Genomic DNA, 18,257 nt, shown 5'->3' on the forward strand with positions numbered 1-18,257 from the left:
TTTTTTGCCATTCCCTGTTTTACTGCACCAATGAGATGCTGGGAGCACAGGCTTTTCAACATCAACCTAATACCATGTCCTCATGCTGGCTGCAACCACTATTTCAGGAATTGGTCCAGTCTCACACAACACCATCATGCACTTCATGGTTTTTCATTTCAACTGCCTGCTATGCCACCTGCCCATGAATGCTCTGCAAACCAGGCTTCACTCACACCTGATGGCGATCTGAATCCAAATGACAGGGAGCAGCCATTTGAGAATAACAACGACAACCACCATGGAGAAAGAGATGATTATAAGATGGACTATGGGACTGATGGTAATATCGCCCCCGATATCAGCAGGGATGCCAATGAAATGTATTGTGACTATCATTTCAAACTTGACAGTATGTGGTTTTATTATTGACACAATACACATTCATAACATTATCTTTTGTGCAGGTCGTATATGTGATGCAGCGGGGAATTTTCTTCCTCCAGACACGGAACCTCCTTCCTTGACCTCAAGACAACCCAATGATTAGACTCCCTACCATAATCGAATGGAGTTTGAAACCACCGAATTCCTGTACAGAAAGGTTCAGATATCTGCTGGTGATATCGACAAATTGATGCACCTCTGGGGCCTTGGTCTCACTTGTCATGGAGATGCCCCTCCATTTGCGGATCATTGGGACCTGTATTCAACTATCAACGAAACACCAATTGGAGACATCCCTTGGCAGAGCTTTTCAATGAAGTATAGTTCTGATGATGATCTAAATAGCAGTCTCACACCGTGGATGGACGCAATGTACACTACGTGGTTCTGCGACCCACGTACTATCATCCATAATATGCTAGGTAACCCCGATTTTAAAAATGGGATAGATTATGCACCATACCGGGAGTGGAAGGGAACAGGGGACAGCGCAACTCGCCAATGGCGCAATGTGATGTCGGGTGATTGGGCCTGGGACCAAGCAGTAAGTTCAAGGCTACAAACACTGTTTTTTGCTGATATTTTCCCAGGACAATATTGCTAAAGATCCAGCTACGCATGGCTTGATGTTTGTCCCAGTTATACTCAGAAGCGATAAAACTACAGTCTCAGTGGCGACAGGTCAAAATGACTACTACCTGCTGTATGCCTCAATTGGCAATGTCCATAATAATGTCCGCTGTGCACACGGTAACACTGTAGCTGTTATTGGCTTTTTGGCTATTCAAAAAAGTGCATTTTTGTCTTGTCTGTGTTTTTGATACTAATGAAGTCTTGTAGTGACTAAAAAACATTCAGATGACCTGCATTTCTGAAATTTCAAGAAACAACTATTTCATTCTTCGCTCTCAAGGATTCTGTCATCACTCAAGCCCGCCATGTCCATCCCTAAAGTTGTCCAATTCAGCGATGGACATTTTAGACATGTGTTGTATGGTCTCGGTCCTTATATTGCCGATTATCCTGAGCAACTCATCCTTGGTTGTGTCATTCAAAATTGGTGCGCAAAATGAGTATTCTATTTGTTTCTTTTGCACACACCATACTAATAGTAATACATCAGATGTTTTGCTTATCCTGATAATTTGGACTCTGGCAAAGGTGGCCTTTGTTCATGGGAAGTTGTAGATACCCTTTGTAAAGAGGTTGATTCTGGAGTGCTTTGGGATGAATGGGGGGTCATCGGCAAGCTAGTAGTAAGTATTTTCTATCATTCTATGGTCTTACTCTTGATGTTTTTCAGCCATTCACAGATGATTTCCCTCATGCCAATATTCACCAACTTCTCGCATCAGATATCCTGCATCAAGTCATCGAGGGAGCCTTCAAAGACCACCTGGTGGCATGGGTCGAGCAGTACCTCGAGAAAGAGCATGGAAAGGCACATGCGAAGGAGATCTTGGATGATATCGACCATTGGTGAGTTTTAGTTTTTTTGATTGGCTCATTCTAACTAATTTCTCATTTCTCATTAAGAATAGCTACAGCTCTGCCTTTCGCAGGACTTTGCCGATTTCCACAAGGATGTGGATTCTCGCAATGGACAGGTGATGACTCAAAGGCGCTCATGAAAGTTTATCTCCCTGCCATTGAGGGGCACATTCCTCAAGATATAATTCGATGTTTTGGGGCCTTCCTCAAATTCTGTTACATTGTGCAGCAAGATATTATCGCAGAGGACACTCTTCTGCAACTTTCCAACTGTCTTGAACACTTTCATTGATACTGGCAAATCTTTCAAGACACAGGTATTCGATTTGATGTCTTTTCATTGCCGCATCAGCACACACTATGTCATTACTCAATGCTTATCTGTTTGTTTGGCGCTCCAAATGGGATATGCTGAATCAAAACACATTAAGGCAGTCAAGGAACCCTGGCGCCATTCGAGTAAATTTAATGCATTCAGACAAATGTTGCTGACTAACCAACATCTCGACAAACTCGCTGCATCAGGTTCTGACTTCACCGCATGTGGAATGCTCAACAACTCATATGCTTCAGACCATTTAGGTCATCTTGGTACGTCTTCTATTTGTTGTGACAGATTTTAGCTTACACACATATATATAGGCTCAAGTCAGCCCGAGGTGCCACAGAAACCATGCAGGTGGATGCCCCGAACGGCAACAACCACAATGACAGCGGTGCTGGCAATGGTAAGGGCAAGGAGGAGGGCAAGGGCAAGGAGGAGGATGAGGGAGAGGACATCCAGATCAGCCCAACTGACCAGGCAGACTCGGATCGCCATCACTTGGATGAGCCTGGTGATGGCATATTGGAAGGTCCCAGAGCACAGTGTGATGTTAAATTAGCATGTACCCCTAGTGAGTTTTCATTTATTTTATATGTTTCAATCACTCAATGTGGCACCTTCGAAGAACGATCTTGCACACACAATATACATGCATGGGCAAATGAGCTTGGCATTCTGGGTCTCCCCCATCTCATTTGGCTTTTTTTATATGATCAACTTCTTGCAGATGATACGCACACTTCTAACAATGTCCCCCTTAGCGCATGTCCAAGATTTGAGGGCCAAGTTAAAGTATTTAACTTGGCCACTGCCACCTTTTTTCACTGAGTGACCCAAGCAGTGTCAGTGGAATGCGGTGTGAGCACATTTGTGCGGTACTGTCATGGCGTCAAGGCCCTGCTCGTAACAACACTGTCTTCATCAATACTGGCAGTGAAGATGGGATCAACGGGATGGAAGTCAGTCATGTTCTGTGATTTTTTTTTCATTCTGGTACAGTGGAAAGACCTTCCCCTGCGCCCTCATCCACTGGTTCAAACTCTTTGCAAACAAGCCAAATCCAGACACCGGCATGTGGATGGTATGACCTTCTTTCCATGCAGAGTCGAGAAGTCGAGAGCTCTCCATTGTCCATGTTGACACCATCGTCTGTGCATGTCACCTTTTACCTATTTTTGATGCCCATTTTACTCCGGAGCATATTACACTTCATAATATCTTAGACTTATGGCCCAGTTTTTATGTTAAAAAATTTATAGATCATCACGCTGTAGAGACTTATGCCTCTCATGGTATGATATGGCACTTTTCACTAGGGAGTTCATTGCATGAACTTGCAGTACCACTCTGTGTGCTGTCCACAGCTATCCCTACATATATGAGGCGCAGCTTTCCTGTGCAATGTGCCCCATGCACACACACTTCCCGCGCTTCATGATGTATATGCAGGCGTGCTTTCCCGCGCTTAAGCGCCCCATAGCTCCAGCCATCCGGAAGCATCCATCCACTGTCCACCAAGCTCTCTAGTATGTATATTTCTGTTTCCCTTATTAGCATATTGTTCCACCTTATTTTTATCATGGACCCTTACTTATATTTATCATCACATACCTTACTTGGTAGTGCTTCAGCTCCACATGACAGCGCTTATGCAGCACATATAAGTGCCAGCAGTACATACTAGGACTTTACTTTACTTTCCACCTACTTTTCCACTCACCTAAATTCCACCCACTATCTACCTAGCAGAACATAGTAGAAATCTATTTGTTTACACCTCACATCTCGCATCTCTTGTCTAGTATCTCATTATCACTTAAGCAAGCTTATTCTTACTCTCATTTCTGCATACACATGCACACTCTCCCATGCTTCACGCAGCACGCGCGCGCACTCCCACACCTTCGTGCCTTGCGCACACCTGCGCTTTCTCGCACTTCACATTGGCCAACCAGTAGCGCCTTCAGCGCCTACTTCTAGATCCTCGCTGCACTTGCTTCCCCTTTAGGGTTGAACGCACTTGTCATCTCAAGTATAGCAGACTAGGCAACACATGACCTTACAACATTTATAGATACAGTCAGGAGCTTCACTTGTGCCTCGCTGTGTTGTAGTTTCTACAATGCATTTGAAATAGCATCTTGAACATTTATTTCGACCATTTTTTTGTCTTTGTATCTTAGCACCTTAACAAAAATGTGATGATATTCTACACAAGAACATTAAGTCTGTATCAAGCAAAAATATGCTGCTGCCACCAAGCACAGTACCTCATCGCATTCATGATTTTGCACCACCTCCATATTCTGCACCACCTCTCTATTCCGCACACAATCCTGCACATGCTACAAATCCTGTGCCAATGCAAGTTGATGCTAGGCCAGCTCCAAGTCAGCAGCCAGTTGGTGAGTAAACATTGTTTATCTTTATCTGATCATTAGGTTGAGGTATTTGATAATTCAGCTGCTTCCAATATCACCATGTCCATTCCATTAAATTCTGGTATTGTTGGGGGATGTGTCAGCTGAGTTCAAATTTGTCTTCCCTCAACATTTCTTTTATTGATTTTTTCTTGCATGTCTGTGCCAAGATGGACTTAGACCCAGCAGATGCTGAACTGGGGTACAGGTTTCACACCATTCATGCCTGTGATGACCCCCATCAGCTCTCTAATGAGCAGCAGCTTCATGAAGCACTAGAACATGGCAGACAGCTGATCCATCATTTTCATACTCAAGAGACCATTCTTGAATTACACAACCTGGTAAGTAATGACGAAGCTTGTAAGTAACATGCTGCTAATTTCAATCAGAAGAGACCAGTGTGTGTCAAGCTGCATCAGCCAGTCGAGGCCATTGTGAAGACATAGGAAACAGTGATCAGGATTGAACTACTCTCAGCTTTGCAGCTGAGTTCTGTGAGCTCAAGAACAAGCTGGACTGCGTAAAGCACCCTGGCACACACTGCTACATCAACCCTGCCAGTGGTGAACACAAAGCACAAGATATTTATAACCTCATGCTCTGGGCAAAACAAATTGTAAGTAAGGTCAAGCTTGAAACTTCTGTTACTGGCTTATTTTTTCAATACAGTCCTTGGGTGAGGCCACTTATGATAACCCACCCAAGACAGCTGCTTTTGATCATGTCCGAAAACAGTGCTGAGTATCTTCCACAATGGCCTCGCAAGGTTTGCCTGCAATTCATGTCCATCTCCCTCCAACAATGGCTACACAATCACTAGGCAATGTTCATGGTCAACATTGAATCAATACACCAAGGCTCTTCTCAGGCTCTTCTCCAATATTCACTGAAGATGAGGACGAGTTCATCATGTATTTGCCCATTACTGAGGCACTTCAAGACATGGATATTATCATGCCACTTTTGAATATGTCTCAGTATGAGAACATGCTAATTAGCAATGGTGTTGCATATGTAAATGGCATTATTGGCATATCTGACGATGTTTTCATCGACATTATTGGCGTGCCAGTTGGAGTAGTTCACTCTTTTATTGCTGTTGCTTATTGACTTATTTGGTGTGCAAGGAAAGGCAAAGCGAGGGAGCAGAGTGTTGAAATTTGAAGGAGCATCAACAAGTATCAATACCCATGTTTAACACTAGCTGTACAATATATGTCAAGTAACAATTGTTGTAGCTGTATAAAATAATCAAGACAAGTACCTGCTGTGTGCAAACCAACCATGAGCTTTTCAGGTGTGACAGTGTCAAATACAGCATCCCACAACAACTGGTAGGGATCACAAGTTCAGCTTGCCCATCATTTCTCCCCTGGCATAGTTATGGTGGTGTCATATCCAAGCCTTTATTGCTGAGAAGGCTTCCTCAATGAGATTGAAGTCAGGTGAATAGGGTGGTAAATACACAATGTACATGCCCCTGGAAGTGTTCAAATTGATGGCTGTTGAAAACTAGAGCAAAAGTCATAGCTTTGTTGAACTATTTCTTTGAAATGCAGTGACTTATGAATGCTTGCATTATCCATCATAATTATGGAGATTTTCTGAGGAAAAGGGTTTATATTATTGAGCAAATCAACTACGAACTCATTGAATGTTGCTAACATATATGAACAATCCAGCACATCAAGGTGCAGGATGCCATCTAATGAGAGAGCAGGTATGATTGAATACCTGGATCAAACTGCAAATAGACCAACTCCGAGTCACTCACCTTTGCCCACAGATGAAATACAGTCATCCACCAGCCACTGGTACTAGATAGTCCCACGAGTTCGCGCGTCCCTAGAGTTCACGCATTGGCTCTAGCACACGCAATTCTGCACGGAATCCTTATGTATGTTGTATATAGGTTCCTCCCAACATAGTACACATGACCATGTAATTTTTTTGGCAAGAAATGAAGTGGATCTCGTGCCATGGTCGAGTTATAGGTGTTCAAGGCTCATTTTGTGCATAGATGACTCCCTCTGAAGGTCAGATCACCACGGAAAAATCTGGGATGCGATATGATGACTATACATGATTATAGAATGCTAAAATAAATTTCTCCGGGGCTACATGCTTGTCAGAATCATCTGCTGTGAATGAAATACAACCCAGACGTGACAATCTATCCAAAGCGTTACAATGAGACTACACACATCTAAACTCTGCTGTGCCGAAATACGCTGCAGTCGACTTTCGAACGGTGCGGAATGTGAAACGGCACCGCGGCAGACGTGTGACATGGTGTGACGAAATGCGCGAACTCTAGGGAAACCCGCACTTTTTTGCGCGGTAAGTCTCCGCTGGACTCAACACGTCGATTTTAAAAGAAAAAACTAGCAGGCCTTGTACTTTTAATGTCAGGCTATCCATCCGTCAAAATTTTATATTTTTATGTGGATGTGTTGTAGAGTTATAGATGTTTTCCCAAAAATGCGCGAACTCTAGTGGACATCTAGTATGGTGAATTTGAAAATGTTGTCTTGCCTCACATTCATACCATGAGTATTTAAATTTTTGATGTGTTGTAGAAACAACAATACTGAGAGGAACAAATGATGCTCCTGACTGTATCTAAAAATATTGTAGGTCGTGCATTGCCTAGTCTGCTATGCTTGAGATGGCAAGCACGTTCGACCCTTAAGGGGAAGCAAGTGCAGCAAGGATCTAGAGATATGCATGCAAGGCACGGGAATGTGTGTGCGTGTTAGCGCGAAGCATAGGAAAGCACACGCGCGCGTGCGGAAATGATAGAGAGACTAAGCTTAAGTGATAATATGATGCAAGATAAGAGAAGAGAGGTGCAAAGTGTAGACAAATAGATTTCTACTATGTTCTTCTAGGTAGATAGTGGGTGGAAAGTAAAGTCAAATAAAAGAAAGTAAGGTCAGGTAAGGTAAAAAAAAGGTAGGGAGTAGTATGTACTGCTGGCACTTATATAGCGTGCCTAAGCGCTGTAATGCGGAGCCAAAGCGCTACTGAGTAGGTATGTAGAGATATACATAAGTAAGGGTCCATGATAAAAATAAAGTGGAACAATATACAAATGAGAGAAACAGAAATATATGCACTAGAGAACTTGGAGGACAGTGGATGCATGCATCTGGATGGCTGGCACTATAGGGCGCTCAAGCGCGGGAAAGCATGCGCGCGCATATACATCGCGAAGCGCGCAAATGGTGCGCGGGAAAGCTGCGCCTCGTATAGGGATAGCTGTGGGTAGCGCACGGAGTGATGCTACAAGTTCGTGCTATGTACTCCTTGGTGGAAACTGCCATATCATGCCATGAGAGGCATGAGTCTCTACAGCATACATTTACTCTAACATCATGCCTATCAAGTGCAGCAATTTCTAGGCCAATATATCATGTCTTTGTTGAACTATGAGCCAACTTTTGTCACCGGTCATTTTTGGGTCAAAACGGGCAAATGATACAGGTGCGCTATTACCAAATGTAGACTTAAACTTATCCTCATCTTTCTCACTATCATCACTGCTCTCGTCAATGGCATCTAAGTCAAACTCCTCGCCACTCTCCTCATCACCAACAACAACAACCTTTGGCTTTGGCAAGGGCTTTAGCAGTTCTCCAAGCTTTGGTGCAGGTATGGTAAACTTTCTTTTGTTGATTCTTGCTTGTTGCTTTTCTTCCTCCCACACAGCCTTTGCAGCACGAAACTGTTCTCACCTCGCCGCATTCTCAGCTTTCTGATCTGCCTCTTTTGCTTTCCACTCATCCATCATGCCCTTTCCTCGAGTGCGTGCATCTTTTCTTGCAATTTTGTCTGCCTCTTTCTGTTTCTGCCATCTTGTAAACCCAACCACCCTTTCATAGAACTCATCACCTGATAGTAGTCGCAGGAGACCATCATTGACAAGTTTCCCAGGTGCGTCAGGGTTTGTGACCTTTTCCTCTTGAAAGGCGAGCTGATAATGAAGCTTGTTACAGTAAGCTTCATTCAAGATGGCCTGTGCCTGCAAGGTGATGACACGATTTCGGTAAAACTTGCAGAGCTCTTCTACCCCTTGAAGTGCTGCAAGAAGGAGTATTTTATTTTTAGTTTTAGGTTCAATTTTTGAAATGTTGGTTGTGGTGCCTGCCATTGACTGAATGTTCCCAACAGCAGCAGATGGCATTTGTACTGAAGATGAGAGTGGCTTGTCGGAGACAAGGTTAGCTATTTGTGTCTGTAATAGCTTTGCAATGAGCTCATTGATACATGTTTGCAGTGATTTATGTGTGTTATTATTGTTGGTAGGTGTCGGTGTGGGAGTTACAGAGGTGGTACTGTTGAATGCTTCTGGTGCTTCTTCAATGGTAATAAGACGGAGATCCTCGTTCAATGAGAGGTCTTGCAAAAGTGTAGCGACTAATTTGATAGGTGTTGGTGGTGTTGTTTGGAGACTACCCTGACATGAAGTCTCTTTACTTGTAGCCAGCATATCCTCTGTAACAACATTGGGATTAAATAGCCATACTCCTGTTTTGCGAAAAGCTGCAAGGATGTTCTCTTGTGTGAGTGCCTTGATATGTGCAGTACCATACACAGCAAGGAAATTTGTCTTGCTGATAGGTTGTCCTGTCTTCTTCTCCCACTCATCATGCGCCTCACTCTAGTGCCGTTTAAGGACTGAGAAGATGACAACATTGAGGCCCTGGTAGATATGTGTTGTGTGCGATGGATAGCACAGCACAAGAATTTGGTGAGTTTGTACATACTCCAAAAAGCTGTGAGTATAATGGGAGTTATGTCCATCGACAAGCAGCAACCAATATTCTCCATTTGCTTTCTTCAATGTTTCCTTGTCAAACTGCTCAATCCATGCAACATTGATTTCTCCGTCAGTCCATCCTTTTTTCGAATATCTCAGACTATATTGATTGGTTAGTTTTCCTAGCCACAAAATTAGACATGGCTTATGATGCATTAGCTGGGTTATTCTGCTTCCATTTGATGTGATAGCCACTCCCTTTTAAAATCACAGAAGGTGGAATCGAAGTACCATCTGCACAGATTGTGATGATAATAGTAATATTCTCTCAAGATCCTCCTCGCTGCTGATACTGAGGTCCTTCCCTATGAGCTCCAAGGACATGTTCTCGCTCACCACCAGATGGTTGGCAGCCAGCTTCATCAACTCTGTAAGTATTGTGCTGTTTGATGTTATATTTGGTCAATGTCTCCTGAAGAATAGTCCACCAGGCTTTGTTAGTGGTAGGGTTGACAGCACGTCTGCATTTTGACTTGAGTGGACGTGCACATGATACTTTGATGTGGTTGGAGTGTTTTTCAATAAAGCGATGCGTCCAGTTGATCCCAACCCCCTTCTCTGGGAAGGATGAACCCAACCAAGCATGTCTCTTGATAGGCTTATTACTGCATGTCTTTACACATAAGGCCATCACTCAGATTATATTGAAGCTATGATTAGGGAAGGTCAGATATGTAATGACATGGTTGAGGTAGTATCTTCCATACTAGTCTAAATGCTCACAATTATTAAGTAGCATATTCCAATTTGTTTTCATCTAGTGCTGAAGATAATTAAGATGCTTGTATATAAGGTGTTTCTGTTACTGCTGCCCTTAGGGTAAATTATTCTCTAACATCCAAAAAGATTCAGAGGAACTTGATGGCCTGAAAAATCTTCATGACTGAGTGATTATTAATACATCTGAGTTATCATAAGCCTAATCACAAACTAAGCTAAAGAAGCTGCTATTTAATTTTTTTTCGATTAATTGAAGTTCTTATATTTCACCTTTTGTTCTGATTTACCTTTTACTTTGGACTTTCAGCTTTCTATAAAGGCAATGTCCAATCCTATATTTTATATTAATTATATATGAGAGATGCTTCTTTACATGTCTATGTCTTCTTTGCTATATAGGTTGGTTTTGCTATATTCCAATGGTTCTTTTATAAAGAATAAAATTACTGAGGACAACTTTTAATTATTTTTTGAAGATTCTAGTGCTAATAATGATAGTAATGATGAGTATAATGATAAAGATCAGAGGACTTAGGATGGATCCAAATATAGGAATAATATAATATAAATCTAACTGCACTAGGCCTCTAGTTAAAGGATATATCATTTTATTCATATCTCTTTCCTTCATCTGTATTTATGAATTTGTATTCTGCTTCAAGTCATTTCATATATCTGTCCACCCCTTAACCAGTTTATTCTTAGCCTTTAAAAAGTTCCTAGTCTATTTTAGAGGACCTCAATATGGTTTTCATGCTATATAGGTTTTTATATTTAACTCACAATACCCTTATTCCTCTAGATTTTTTGAAGGTTAATAATAAAACACCTAGAACGTCATTTATATTCAAATTTTTACCACTTCTTCATCTGTTAAGGCTCTCCAAGTAACATTAGAAAGCAAACACTCCAATAAGATATCAAAAGATGAAATCTGATCTTTGTGATAGACTGTGCTCATCTACAATATTCTTATAAGTTCTTCAGGCAAGACCCTTAAGACCATTCTGTCTCTGAGCTTAAGGATATTTTATCTTATGTAATTAGTGATGTAACAATGCCAAAGGGTTTGTAGGCAAAACCTATCCAAGTGGAGATCTTCTTTTATGAAAAAGCACCAATATTTCAGAAAGTCACTAATAATATGATCAGTAGCCAGTGACATATTTGATAATATGTCTTCTAAATTATGTTTGAATCTTTGATTAAATTTAAATATAGCACTAGCACAGTTTGCATAGAGAGAACTTTTAGTTGAAACCAAGGCCAGCCTAGTAGTATATTCAATATCTGAATGTAGATCTTTATAAGCTATACTAAATCTAGATTTGATCATTATTTATATATGTACAGTGGCTCAAAAAAGTGTCCCAATGTTTGTAGGTTTTCATGTAATTGTGTTATTGCGAGCCAGGGTGTGAGAATCTGACTAAGTCAAAGGGAGGTCCCAAAAAGCTCCGCTTCTCGGCTACAAGTATGTCCCCTATAGCGTGAGAATCCATTGACGCCGTGCGAAGATATGGCTATTTTAATTAGGTGACTCATTGGGACACTTTTTTGAGTTTCTATTAAAATATGAAAATCAGATCATTTAGACATGACATCATTTACAAATATATATATAAATGGTCCCATATTGACAATATGGTCTCATTTTAATATCCTGTACATATATAAACCCTTCCAATAACATCATGTCCCTCATAATCAGCATGAAGTCTATTTCCTCTTCTCAAAGAGATAATATCCTTTTTCTCTCCACCTCTGGTCTATCTATCAGGCAGATTGCCCCCAAAACTGGTCTGGGGAAGTCAACTATTGCCAGGGTTATCAACCAGAATATTCCCAACAAAGAAAATGTCAAAATGGGTCATCCTTCTAAACTTACTCTGCATGACAAAAGAGCTCTTGTTCATCATATTATATCTGGAAAGGCCTCTACTGCTGTTCAAGCCACAAAATACATCAATTCCATCATCACTACCACTGTCTCCACTCAAACAGTCAGGAACACCCTCAAGGAAGCCAATCTTAAAGCTGTAGTCAAGAAGAAGAAACCCCTACTGTCACCAGCCCATAGGAAAAGGAGACTAGCATTTGCTTTAAAGCACTAGCACTGGACTATAGAGGACTGGAGGAGAGTTATTTGGTCAGATGAAACTAAAATCAATAGGATGGGGTCAGATGGTCAAGAGTATGTTTGGAAAAAGGCAGGAGATCCACTTGGAGAAAAAGAAGTGAAAGGTACTCTTAAGTTTGGAGGAGGAAATATGATGGTGTGGGGCTGCATGGGGTGGCATGGGGTGGGAATTCTATGTGAGGTGGAGGGGAGGATGAATGCAGAGCAGTATGTCTCCATTCTGGAGGAGTGTCTGCTCAAAAGCATGCAAGAATCAGGTATTGATGAAGAAGACATTATCTTCCAACAAGATAATGACCCCAAGCATACCTCAAAGTTGGCCACCAAATGGTTTGAGGACCATGATATTACTGTCCTATCATGGCCAGCACAGTCTCCAGATCTCAATCCCATTGAACATCTTTGGGAATTACTCAAGAGAATGCTTGCTGCCTATCAAGACCCACCTAATGGACTATTTCAGTTATGGGAGAGAGTTGTAGTAGAGTGGGGAAAGATTGCTAAGGAGGAGTGTCAGAAATTGATAGAAAGTATGCCTAGGAGGGTAGCAGCAGTCATTAAAGCTAAGGGAGGAAACACTAAGTACTAGAATTATAGAGATTATGTATAATTGATTCAAACTCAAAAAAGTGTCCCAATGAGTCACCTAATTAAAATAGCCATATCTTCGCACGGCGTCAATGGATTCTCACGCTATAGGGGACATACTTGTAGCCGAGAAGCGGAGCTTTTTGGGACCTCCCTTTGACTTAGTCAGATTCTCACACCCTGGCTCGCAATAACACAATTACATGAAAACCTACAAACATTGGGACACTTTTTTGAGCCACTGTATATAGTCTGCTTCCTCTCTTTTCATAATTCTTAACATCACTACATTCAGAATATGGCTACTGGAGCTGCACAGTCTGATTATACAATCATTCACTAAGATATATGTAAGGCTATTATATCTATATTGTAAATTAAAGACAAAATTAGAGAAAAGAGATTGCAGCTGACTTATTTCATTGTACCTATAGATGATTTTGGAGTACTCATTAACTATTTGAGTTTAAGGTCTGATCATTGTGTTTCAAATATCTTAGAACTACTCTTTTATAATGTTATTAGCTACATATATTATAATTTATTATAGTAAGTAAGTATGTTGCTCATATACTATAGTTTCCTATTCAATTGAGGTTTAACTTAGTGTTTTTCTCATGAAGAAAGATTTCCATGTGTATAGCTTTTGTTAATAGACCTTCAGATATTGTTACTCCCAGGAATCAAATCTAAGATGTTCAATGAAATCCTAAACCAACAAGTAGCAAAGCAGGCAATATATGTATTTGCTATTTATTAGGACCTTAAGTTACTTGACATAGTGCAGCTTGTGGACTGAACTAGGCCAATTATGATGCTGAATGGCCACATTCTAATAAGATGAAGTACTAAGAGAAGATAATAAATAACCCTGACTATGATTTAGAATTACAAAATTCTTTAATTATGACATTAAGTCAGATTCCTCTATCATCACTAAGATCCCTAATGTCTCACAATTTTTTTTGGAAGTACTTATTAGTAAGCAAGAACTTTAGTTGATCTAAGATACATACTCACTTAAATGAGTATATATATCGACTTTAAAGAAGTTATTCAATTTTTATCTTATTTTGTGGAAACATTTTATATATTGAATGAAAACACTTAGAGTTAGTATCTTATAGTAGCAGATGAGGGAATTCATTGAATGTAATTTCAATCTAGTAATTCTAGCTAACATCTAACAGCTGTCTTTAAAACTAGTCAGATCCTTTAAAGCTCCCACTATTTCAGTCTCTACTGCTTTTATTCCTGTTCTGGCAAGTCAGAGCTTATTTGCATCTATGTTTTGGTATACCATTACAGTAGGACACAAAACTGGTGTCTTTAAAGGCCAGTAAGTACCTTACATTTAAACTTCTACAAAAAGTTCAATATCACTTTTAGGCATAATATCTATTTACACATCATCAGTGTTATAGATGCTTGCTTCAAATAACACTCCTCTCATGCTGCCACTAAGGCTGCATATCTTAAGGCTATTGATGATAGTGTAGTTGTGTAGGTACCACCCTAAGATCATGCTATCTCATGCTGTATATATAACATAATGTACTGTTACTTGTATTCATTTTGCTTTTTCTTGAATGTCATTTTGTTGTAGCTCTATAATATCTCTTGTTCTCCAGCTACATTTGTGTGATTTGATTCTCAATATTACATGTCTCTCAATATAAAAAAATAACCCAAAGATTAACAAGTAAATTTGTGTCATTTAATTTTCAATATTACAAGTGTTCTGAAGCTGTGCCAGTGCCAGTGTGAAATGTAGTGTTAAACCTAAAGCACTTTGTTGCAAGGTTTGCTCACATGTCTATGTACCACTTTACTACCAGTTGACTGTGTAATTTTTTACATCACTTTATAATTCAATAAGCTGATGTTGTAAGCCCTCACCAGAATGTGAAACTGCATGAAAATATTCTAAATGCAACCACTACATCTTCTAAGTGCTCTATGATTCATATTTAATTTGTGATATATTTTTAAGTATGATTATTGCCATCCTCTAAGATATAAAATAGAGTTTATGAAGGAGCTTGTAGAGACACAGGACTTTCTGAAAGAAGCTAATGTGCTGGTGAGTTCCATTGACAATATTGATGATGGTCCTTGCACTGTACAGCTCATAACAGAATGCTCATGTTTACTTTGTCATGCCCATCTCTAGCTAGCATCAGAAGAGCAAATACTTGATCTCATGGATTAAGAACAGGATGTCCTCAATGATGTATTGCTTAATGATAAGTTAATATGGCAGGCAGCTTGATTATGTAGTTACTATGTCACTGCAGCAGTATATATCATTATGTGTTTCTTTTTTTCATCAACACTATGGTCAAAGGCCATTAAGGACAAAAGCTCTAAAGATTAGAGAAACAATTCAATGAGCAAAATGGCACTCAACATGCTACTCAAGACTAGGCTACAAAATGCCAGCATAATATTGACAGCACTCAAGATATTCATGTACACATTTCTGTGGATGTCACTAACATGAATGTAGCACTCAGGCTCATGCCAAGCTCATATCTAGCTAATTTATTATGCACATCAAATGCCCATTGCATACAAATCACTTCCAAATGTTACCCAATACCTATCCACTCAACCTGACACTTTGACTAGTAGACCTGACATTTTGGCCACATTGGCTGATCTAATATCTTGCATGCTTGTCCTTCCTGTGTCCTGTCCTGTCTTGCTAGCCCCACTAGTACCTCATGTTGTTTTATATGTACTTTGGATCTGAAATATTCTATTACTACTTTTGCCTATAAGTTTCCATATTTCTATGTACTTACATATATATTGGACTGACTTCCAGTATCATCATCACTCAAGTAGTAGGGAGCCATTTCCTGATGCTTAGGGGTCAAATCTGATATTTTGTAGTTCTTAGTTGACATTGCAAATACTACTACTCTTTCTATCAGAAATACCCATCATCATCATTAATCTGCATACTGCTCACTTTTCCAATGTTCACCATACCTGTTTCTTACAACCCACAACCTGCTAATCTGCTAACCCGAAAAACACCAGATTTGTGATTATACCTTTGGATATTGTTTCCTATGCTTGGATTATTAACTACATATCATATCACTAACATTAAGACTACTTCCAAACAGCAAACCCCTCAGGTTAAATAGTTTCTATAGCCACTCATATCTGCTTCTGACTGATTTAGGACTCCACTTGCCACTGAATTTCTGTTCAGATACCTTCGTATATTGTTCATGCACTCCCAGTCCAATGTCTTGAATACAAATGCAGTCCATGGGATGTGCTTTGTGACCCATTGTGGGTACAACAATCCAAATGGTGTATACTGAACTATATGTTGGGTCTTGCAGAATATAGCTGCTATTCGATCCTAAAGGGTTTCTGGACTAGGCTTAAGGCTCAGAGAAGAGAAAATATGATAGAAAACTGCTGAGCACTCTGGCTCATACTAAAAACTATTGAAAGGGTGATTTGATTATGCAGGCTAAGGTGCAAAAATAACTATAGATAAAACAGTCTCTACAAGCCTAGCCAGGAATCATTCCCTACACTGTCCATGGCATTAAATGAATGTGATCAGCCCAAAAAGTTCGTCAGCAGAGGAGATGAAGAGATTGATAGCCTATCATAGGTAATAGGTACATCTAAGCATTACATGAGCCATTCCCTAGCATATATTACTATACAGGAAGATTCTGAGCAGTATTGCAATCCCACACTTGACTTGCAAGATCTCAAAATATTCAATGTGTTGACCTGAGAACTAAATCTGTAAAATATGTTAGATGATAGAACTTATGGGCAGCAGTGAAAATGTACCTTAATAGCAAGTGTATGCACCACAGCTACAATATCAAGCAAGTCTCCAAGAACATGGTTATTAGGGAGCAATGGGTCAATCTCCCATATTGTGGTTGTGGTCTCAATATTGGTGATATATGTGATAACCGACATAATGTCAGTGATGGCAAGGTTGACCATGTGGGCAAGACAGGGAAGATATTGTTGAGTGGTATTGAAGTTGTATATATGGCGACAGTGAAATAGCATCTCAATGATGTCACAAGTGATGTTGTTGTTGCTAGTATTATCAGCAGTAATACAGAAAAGCTATTGCAGAACTCAGCACACAAAAATTGAGATGTGGATGGTAGAGTACATACCTTGCTTGATTGCTCATTGATAATTCCTGCACGCTCAAACAATCTGAAAAGATTGTGTGCAAGATTGTGCCTACTGTGCACTCTAAATATACCTCTAAAAGCAATGACCTGTGAAATAAGTGTACATATACCAGAGGCATTAGCCTCAATCCAGTGAGCCATTAAGCCTAAAAATGTGGCCTTTGTCTGATCAACAGACCACAAGTCTGTAGTCGTTGAAACAAGGCCAGTTGTTGTAGCCTGTAAACATTTTGTAAGATATTTCAGAGGAATATGGAGCAGTACTAGTACTCACCTGCATTCAGACCTTGAGACCCTTGATGAATTCAATGAATGCATTGTGGATGTAAGCCAACACATCATGAGTTGAAGGTATGTCCGCCAGTATAGCATTTGGCTGCATTACCACCAAACAATTTCTAAATGCGGGTTTGTCTGCTATTATAAGGCTCTACACAACAACACTGTTTCAGCACTTTCCCAATCTCATGGATTATCAATATCATTACTCACCTGATCGTCACAGACCACAAATTCAGCAACTGTGCGCAGCACATCCTCCCTTGAATCCTCTTTGTTTTGCAACTTCTGGAACATCTGGTTTAGAATTTGTTGGACATTCTTCCCTTGTTTCTTCCTATTCGCTATATCATGCGGTATTGCATGGTGATTTTCCTTCAGGCCCAGTTCTTTGCATTTGTTCTTATATACTTCATAATGACTTTGGATGTATTGCTGACACAAAGAATTACTTCTGATATGGAATGCCTTGCTTTTTCCATGCTTTGTGACAAAATCTGCATTATCTCTACAGATGCAATGTAAATACTCGTCAATATTAGTATTCAATCTGATATACTGACTTGTATGTGTTGCACCAGCACCCCTTTGATGTTTCTACATTTCCATTAGTCTGGCAAAACTTCACCGTACAATGATCTGAGAACACAGTAAGTAAATCAGCTGTGCTTTGTTTGTTTGTTTTTAGCACATTAGGTAGGGTAGTGTGGTGCTGTTCCTGCAAGCCATTACTGTCCTATTTAGTGATGTTGAGCTGACATTTAACACACAGATGACAATGATACAAGTCACAATTACCTCTTCAATGTCAGCATCCTCAATAAAAAACTCTATTTCTATTTCTTCT

General features: G+C 40.1%; 6 protein-coding genes across 6 annotated transcripts; 2 read left to right on the forward strand and 4 right to left on the reverse strand.

Annotated features, from left to right (window-relative positions):
* Positions 1 to 171: 171 nt before the first annotated feature.
* F5891DRAFT_1125454 (uncharacterized protein) lies at positions 172 to 3,711 on the forward strand (the record flags this gene model as incomplete). Its single annotated transcript, XM_041363971.1, has 15 exons — positions 172 to 362; positions 580 to 970; positions 1,017 to 1,190; positions 1,311 to 1,470; positions 1,588 to 1,682; positions 1,730 to 1,842; positions 1,868 to 1,905; positions 1,968 to 2,189; positions 2,229 to 2,300; positions 2,353 to 2,499; positions 2,724 to 3,034; positions 3,106 to 3,215; positions 3,242 to 3,323; positions 3,348 to 3,534; positions 3,632 to 3,711. The coding sequence occupies 15 exons, from the start codon at positions 172 to 174 to the stop codon at positions 3,709 to 3,711; spliced, it is 2,373 nt and encodes a 790-aa protein (XP_041232161.1).
* A 1,011-nt stretch (positions 3,712 to 4,722) lies between these two features.
* Positions 4,723 to 5,406, forward strand: F5891DRAFT_975361 (uncharacterized protein; the record flags this gene model as incomplete). Its single annotated transcript, XM_041376505.1, has 4 exons — positions 4,723 to 4,761; positions 4,833 to 5,025; positions 5,151 to 5,281; positions 5,335 to 5,406. The coding sequence occupies 4 exons, from the start codon at positions 4,723 to 4,725 to the stop codon at positions 5,404 to 5,406; spliced, it is 435 nt and encodes a 144-aa protein (XP_041232162.1).
* A 749-nt stretch (positions 5,407 to 6,155) lies between these two features.
* Positions 6,156 to 6,392, reverse strand: F5891DRAFT_941201 (uncharacterized protein; the record flags this gene model as incomplete). The annotated part of the gene is made up of 1 exon (XM_041374324.1): positions 6,156 to 6,392. A coding segment is annotated over one exon (237 nt), but the record flags the coding sequence as incomplete, so codon positions are not given.
* A 2,102-nt stretch (positions 6,393 to 8,494) lies between these two features.
* F5891DRAFT_893910 (uncharacterized protein) lies at positions 8,495 to 8,803 on the reverse strand (the record flags this gene model as incomplete). Its single annotated transcript, XM_041373338.1, has 1 exon — positions 8,495 to 8,803. A coding segment is annotated over one exon (309 nt), but the record flags the coding sequence as incomplete, so codon positions are not given.
* A 7,907-nt stretch (positions 8,804 to 16,710) lies between these two features.
* Positions 16,711 to 17,707, reverse strand: F5891DRAFT_975363 (uncharacterized protein; the record flags this gene model as incomplete). Its single annotated transcript, XM_041376506.1, has 6 exons — positions 16,711 to 16,716; positions 16,767 to 17,028; positions 17,111 to 17,153; positions 17,242 to 17,350; positions 17,418 to 17,561; positions 17,624 to 17,707. The coding sequence occupies 6 exons, from the start codon at positions 17,705 to 17,707 to the stop codon at positions 16,711 to 16,713; spliced, it is 648 nt and encodes a 215-aa protein (XP_041232165.1).
* On the reverse strand, positions 17,708 to 17,905 carry F5891DRAFT_892289 (uncharacterized protein; the record flags this gene model as incomplete). The annotated part of the gene is made up of 1 exon (XM_041373312.1): positions 17,708 to 17,905. A coding segment is annotated over one exon (198 nt), but the record flags the coding sequence as incomplete, so codon positions are not given.
* Between the last annotated feature and the right edge of the window lie 352 nt (positions 17,906 to 18,257).

Source organism: Suillus fuscotomentosus (genome assembly GCF_016647785.1).
Source record: "Suillus fuscotomentosus strain FC203 chromosome Unknown F5891scaffold_4, whole genome shotgun sequence".
Classification (NCBI taxonomy): Eukaryota; Fungi; Basidiomycota; class Agaricomycetes; order Boletales; family Suillaceae; genus Suillus; species Suillus fuscotomentosus.